This window comes from Terrapene carolina, unplaced genomic scaffold (genome assembly GCF_002925995.2).
Source record: "Terrapene carolina triunguis isolate 2854851 unplaced genomic scaffold, T_m_triunguis-2.0 Scaffold90, whole genome shotgun sequence".
Lineage (NCBI taxonomy): Eukaryota > Metazoa > Chordata > Testudines > Emydidae > Terrapene > Terrapene triunguis.
The window spans coordinates 2,641,189-2,647,558 of NW_020664441.1; the positions used below are offsets into that span (position 1 = coordinate 2,641,189).

General features: G+C 53.7%; 1 protein-coding gene across 1 annotated transcript; it reads right to left on the reverse strand.

The window, feature by feature from the left end:
* Positions 1–1,347: 1,347 nt before the first annotated feature.
* On the reverse strand, positions 1,348–3,288 carry LOC112105636 (membrane-spanning 4-domains subfamily A member 12-like). Its single transcript, XM_024198502.2, has 2 exons — positions 3,025–3,288; positions 1,348–1,494 (listed from the first exon to the last, which is right to left on the reverse strand). Exons 1-2 carry the CDS (start codon positions 3,286–3,288, stop codon positions 1,348–1,350), a joined length of 411 nt encoding a protein of 136 aa, XP_024054270.1.
* Between the last annotated feature and the right edge of the window lie 3,082 nt (positions 3,289–6,370).

The window sequence follows — 6,370 nt, forward strand, 5'->3', positions numbered from 1 at the left end:
AGCCCTCTCCACCTAATGTCTGATCACCAGCTACTGGAGATATTTGCTGCTAGCAGTCGCAGATCGGCTACATGCTATTGTAGGCAGTCCTGTCATACCATCCCCTCCATAAACTTATTAAGCTCAGTCTGGAAGCCAGTTAGGTTTTTTGCCCCCACTACTCCCCTTGGAAGACTGTTCCAGAAATTCACTCCTCTGATGGCTAGAAACCTTCCTCTAATTTCAAGCCTAAACTTGTTGATGGCCAGTTTATATCCATATGTTCTTGTGTCCACATTGGCACTTAACTTAAATAACTCCTCTCCCTCCCTGTATTTATCCCTCTGATGTATTTATAGAGAGCAATCACATCTCCCTCAGCCTTCTGTTGGTTAGGCTAAACAAGCCAAGCTCTTTGAGTCTCCTCTCATAAGGGAGGTTTTCCTTTCCTCAGAACATCCTAGTAGCCCTTCTCTGCACCTGTTCCTGATTGAATTCATCTTTGTTAAACATGGAAGCACATAATACTCCAGATGAGGTCTCACCAGAGCCTTGTATAATGGATATTAACACTTCCCTGTCTCTACTGGAAATACCTTGCCTGATGCATCCTAGGACTGCATTAGTCTTTTTCACAGCCACATATTATTAAGCTGTGGGTCTCTTTAAACTTTGGGATAAATTCTGGTTCTCCTAAGGGATCCGTCTCTGATGGAAATGAGGCGGGAGCATGGACGCCTTCTCCCTGCTAGGGTAAACAGGATGGGGAGCTCAGGAAACAGAGTCTGCTTCTGCCAGAAAGCAGTTACCTCTCTGGACTCCTGCAATCAGGAAGCTCTGCTGTCTGGCTGGAAGGTGGGTTTCTCCAGGTAAGTAGGCCCTATACTTTCAGGCACAGGGTCACTAAGGCCCAAACTCTCAAAGGTAAGTGGCAGCTTGACTCCTGTTGAAATCAGTGAATTAAGTCCCTAAATACCCCTGAGGATCCGGGCCTGGGGCATGGATCATCTTTTTGTTTTGTGTCTGCACAGCACTTAGCACCATGGGGTCCTGGTCCAGGACTAGGGGCCCCAGGAGATACTGCAACATAAATAATAATAATCCATCTAATTCGTCAGCATTCCGATCCTCTGTATGTGCCTCTAAAAGACATTGCAAGTGAGAGACAATCCCCTCTGGCTAGGCCATGGGACAGTCATACAAACCCAGTCCTCGGTGGGTAGAGAGGAGAGAAAATGGGCTGGTCATGGGAAGCCAGTCTGAGGTGGGCTGAGAGGGGAGAACACAGGATGGTCATGGAAAGCCAGCCCAAAGAGGGAGGAGAGGGGAGAACATGGGATGGTCATGGGAAGCCAACCCAGCCTGGATTCATTCAGTTCCATTTATGCTACTCACAGACACTCCTCCCAGGAAGGGGATCTCTCCAATCACAAAGACAGAGGTGTAAACGTTGGTGATGGTCGTCAGGACAATCCCGAAGCCGATGTGCATGAAGCCCATCATGATCTGGATAGTCTGAGAGAATGATCACAGCAATAACATGGGTCACAGTCACCTCTGCCATCACACTGCTGACTTTACAGAGGGGTGCCCAGCAGCTCTAAAGTTCAAAAGCATTGTGCAAATGCAGCATGGGCTAGGTATGGGCCATTAAGGGCACTGTTGCAGCTTATCACCGCGTAGCTTGTGCTTTTTAGCTTTGAGAGTTCAAACCCCACTGTTGACTCAAGCAGGGGTCAGTGACACAAACATCAACTAACCCTCCCATATTCTCCCTGTTTGATAGATGTAGAAATTGAGGCAGAGCAGTGAAGTGACCTGCTGTAGCACTTCCACCCAACCAAGCTGGGTTTAGTGCTCAGCAGTGGTTGACTCCTAGCCACACTGAGCTCAGGACCATAGGCCAGAGCCAGAGGAGAACAAGAGAAGGGGGAAGGCAGGAATTGCTGTGTGATGAGTTCTGACATCCTCAATGGTGTCTGGGAAGAGCATCATGAAAGGCCCTGAAGGCAGGACAGTGCAAGGGCCAGATTCCTTCTTCTGCCATATTCTGGGATTGTGGGGGGTCCCCATGTCCCCCCAGCATATCCCCCTCCGTGCATGGCCAGCACCCTTCCTTTTGGGGGCTGCTCTTTACCCAGCCAGAGGGTAGCCCTGCAAAAGATGCTCCCCACTGCTCCAAAGCAAAGCTCTGTAACCCCCAGCTAGGACACAGCTCTGCAGAAACCTCAGCCTCTGCCAGCAGGAGAATGGGCCTATGAATCTGCCGTGTCTGGGAGCTGTGCTTTGCTCTGTGGAGCTTCCGGCAGGAGAGAACAGGCCCAGGGAGTTCTGTGGGGCTGCCAGCCTTTGCCCTCCCAAGCAGAGGGAGGGAGCAGGGCTGACCATGGAAGCCAAGGCAGAGCAGAGTGCCCTCAGTGGGCAGGCCCTGGAACCCTCACACTATGCCCGTGCTGGCACTGGGACTCTGCTCTCCTGACACTGACCAGAGCCCCTGCTGCCGCCAGTGACATGCTCACCCTGGCCAGCTGCCAATCCCACGGCTGGCAGCACCTGGGGGTGCCAGCTGGAACAGGTGTCAGCCCAGGTCTGCCTGCCCCTCCCTCCACCAGCTGGAGAATCAGGCTTGCAGGCCCCTGAGCAAGAGGCAGGGCGACCAGATAGCAAGTGTGAAAAATCAGGACGGGGTGGGGGGTAATCTGCCCCTATATAAGACAAAGCCCCAAATATTGGGAGTGTCCCTATAAAACTGGGACATCTGGTCACCCTTGCGTGGGGGTCACCTTGCCACAAAAGCACCTCTCAAGGAAGAGCAGCCCGGGCAGGGGGCCCCCCGAGGGGCAGCGGCAGGGGGCTTTGGCTGATGGATTTCCAGCCCAGGAGGGAGTGCTATGGTCCTCCTCTGACAACCCGCATAGCGCAGGCCAGGAGGGGGAAGCGCCCCACCTCTCCCCGGCACTCGGAGGCGGTTCAGGCCCTGCCAGTCCCCGCACCCCCCTGCCCAGTGCAGCCCCCCCCCTTTTCCCATCTCTCAGCCACACTCACCCCCATCACTCGGTTCTTCCCCTTGGGAATCGTCTCCGCCGTGTACATCACGGCGCGTCTCCCCAGCCGTATGGTCCCCTCCCCTGGCATGGACGCCACCGGGGTGTTCGCTCCCAGCCCTTCGGGGTCCCCGGCGGCTGGACCCGAAGCTGCATCAGCCCCCCACCCCCCCGCTCCCACGCCTGGCTGAGCCTGGACCACGAGCGCCGGCCCGGCTCCCCAGCACCAGCGCTCCTCGGTGGGAAGGAGCCGGGGCGATCCCATTGGCTGCCGCGGAGGATGAGCTCACGGAGACAGAAGTGCTGGAGGACGCGCACACAGCAGGGAAAGGCGCGCGCGGGGGGGCGGAAATTCATTCACAAGCGCGAGCTCCAGCAGGAGTAGCAACTGGGGTGGCAGCTCTGGGGGGAGGGCGGGGGTGAGCTGCAGGCCCCCCCGGCTGCGGCTGCTGCTGCTGCCAGCACTTCAATCCATTCCGTGAGGCGAGGGAAGGAAACGCCTGTCCCGGGGCTGATGGGGTCGTGGGTCAGAAGCGGAGAGCGAGAATGGGAGGAACCGGTATTTACAGAGCGGACCAGCTGGAGCCTGAGGTTTCAGAGGAAAGTGCGAACTCTCGTTTGCAAGGAGCGAGAGCAGGGAAGTGTCTTCACGCAGAGGCGCCCAGGCTCCATGGGTGACCACTGTGCTCCCTGAAGGGTTAGATATGAACACTCTGTTTCAATCCCTACAAATGGTTATGGACAATCAGACAAAGGAAAAAGCCAGCCACAGCACTCAATGGCTTCATGTAGGCGGAGTCCCACAGGCCCTGGGACTGCTTCCTTTCTTTTCTTGAAAATGTCAGGGCCATTCATTTCATTGGGTGACTCCCTTGCTCAGTATATATGGTCAGATCTTGGAGGCAACAGGCTTCCAGCAGCTTGGTGGCCACTAAAATCCAGCCCCCAGAATGCCTATTTTCTGCTGCAGCAGAGAGAGCTCTCTGACACCCTAGCCCTAACTTAACCTCTACCCTCACCCTGAGGTCACTGCCTCACCCCAGTATCCAGAACCTATATAACCATAGCAATCAGGATTTTCTGGTTCCCCCATTGTCCCCCAGATCAATAGATCTCCACCCATGGAAACCTACAACATTCCCTGCAATTCTGGAATGGAGCAGATGCAGACAGACAGACATATCATCAAGTTGAGCATAAGGCCTTGCTTTGCATCCTTATGCCATGCCTGAGAGGTAGGGACGCATTAGCCCTCCTTTTATAGGCGGGGCAATATGGAAAAACTTTCTAACTCTCAGGGTAGTTCAGCTCTGGAACAGGTTCCAAGGGAGGCTGTGGCATCCCCATTGTTGGAGATTTCTAAGGGTAGGTCTACACTACGGGATTACTTCGAATTTACAGAATTTGATTTTTGGCAACAGATTGTATAAAGTCGAGTGCATGTGGCCACACTAAGCACACTAATTCCGCGGTGCGCGTCCATGTACCGAGGCTAGCGTCGACTTCCGGAGTGTTGCACTGTGGGTAGCTATCCCATAGCTATCCCATAGTTCCCGCAGTCTCCCCCGCCCATTGGAATTATGGGTTGAGATCCCAATGCCTGATGGGGCAACAAACATTGTCGCGGGTGGTTCTGGGTACATGTCGTCAGGCCCCCCTCTCCCTCCCTCCGTGAAAGCAACGGTAGACAACCGTTTCGCGCCTTTTTTCCTGGGTGAACTGTGCAGACGCCATACCACGGCAAGCATGGAGCCCGCTCAGCTCAAGACAGCAGTCATGAACATTGTAAACACCTCGCGCATTATTGTGCAGTCTATGCTGAACCAGAACCTGCAAAACCAGGCAAGGAGGAGGTGGCTATGGCAGTGCGGCGATGAGAGTGATGAGGACATGGACACAGAATTCTCTCAAACCGCGGGCCCCGGCGCTTTGGAGATCATGTTGTTAATGGGGCAGGTTCTAGCCGTGGAACGCTGATTCTGGGCCCGGGAAACAAGCACAGGCTGGTGGGACCGCATAGTGTTGCAGGTGTGGGACGATTCCCAGTGACTGCGAAACTTTCGCATGCGTAAGGGCACTTTCATGGAACTTTGTGACTTGCTTTCCTCTGCCCTGAAGCACCAGAATACCAAGATGAGAGCAGCCCTCACAGTTGAGAAGCGAGTGGCGATAGCCCTGTGGAAGCTTGCAATGCCAGACAGCTACCGGTCGGTAATCAATTTGGAGTGGGCAAATCTACTGTGGGGGCTGCTGTGGTGCAAGTAGCCAAAGCAATAACTGAGCTGCTGCTATCAAAGGTAGTGACTCTGGGAAATGTGCAGGTCATAGTAGATGGCTTTGCTGCAATGGGATTTCCTAACTGTGGTGGGGCGATAGATGGAACCCATATCCCTATCTTGGCACCGGAGCACCAGGGCAGCCAGTACATAAACCGCAAGCGGTACTTTTCAATGGTGCTGCAAGCACTGGTGGATCACAAGGGACGTTTCACCAATATCAACATGGGATGGCCAGGAAGGGTTCATGACGCTCGTGTCTTCAGGAACACTAGTCTGTTTAAACGGCTGCAGCAAGGGATTTACTTCCCAGACCAGAAAATAACCGTTGGGGATGTTGAGATGCCTATAGTTCTCCTTGGGGACCCAGCCTACCCCTTAATGCCATGGCTCATGAAGCCATACACAGGCAGCCTGGACAGTAGTCAGGAGCTGTTCAACTACGGGCTGAGCAAGTGCAGAATGGTGGTAGAATATGCCTTTGGATGTTTAAAGGTCGCTGGTGCACGTTACTGCTCAGACCTCAGCCAAACCAATATTCCCATTGTTATTGCTGCTTGCTGTGTGCTTCACATTCTCTGTGAGAGTAAGGGGGAGACCTTTATGGTGGGGTGGGAGGTTGAGGCAAATCGCCTGGCCGCTGATTACGCGCAGCCAGACACCAGGGCGATTAGAAGAGCACACCAGGAAGTGCTGCGCATCAGAGAAGCTTTGAAAACCAGTTTCATGACTGGTCAGGCTATGGTGTGACAGTTCTGTTTGTTTCTCCTTGATGAAAACCTGCCCCCTTGATTGACTCGTTCTCTGTAAGCAACCCACCCTCCCCCTTCGATCACAGCTTGCTTTCAAAGGAAATAAAGTCACTATCATTTAAAAATCATGTATTCTTTATTAATTGATTATAAACATAGGGAGAGAACTGATAAGGTAGCCCAGGTGGGGTTTGGGAGGAGGATAGGAGGGAAGGAAAAGGCCACTTCAAAAGTTCAAAATAACGACAGCCTTTTGCTTGGGCTGTCCACTGGGGTGGAGTGGGAGGGTGCACGGAGCCTCCCCCCCCCCCCCCCCCCC

Coding starts and splice junctions, on each gene's coding strand:
- LOC112105636 (XM_024198502.2), bottom strand. CDS start 3,288: ATGGGATCGCCCCGGCTCCTTCCCACCGAGGAGCGCTGGTGCTGGGGA. Junction 1,495..3,024: donor GGAAGAACCGAGTGATGGGG/GTGAGTGTGGCT, acceptor TCATTCTCTCAG/ACTATCCAGATCATGATGGG.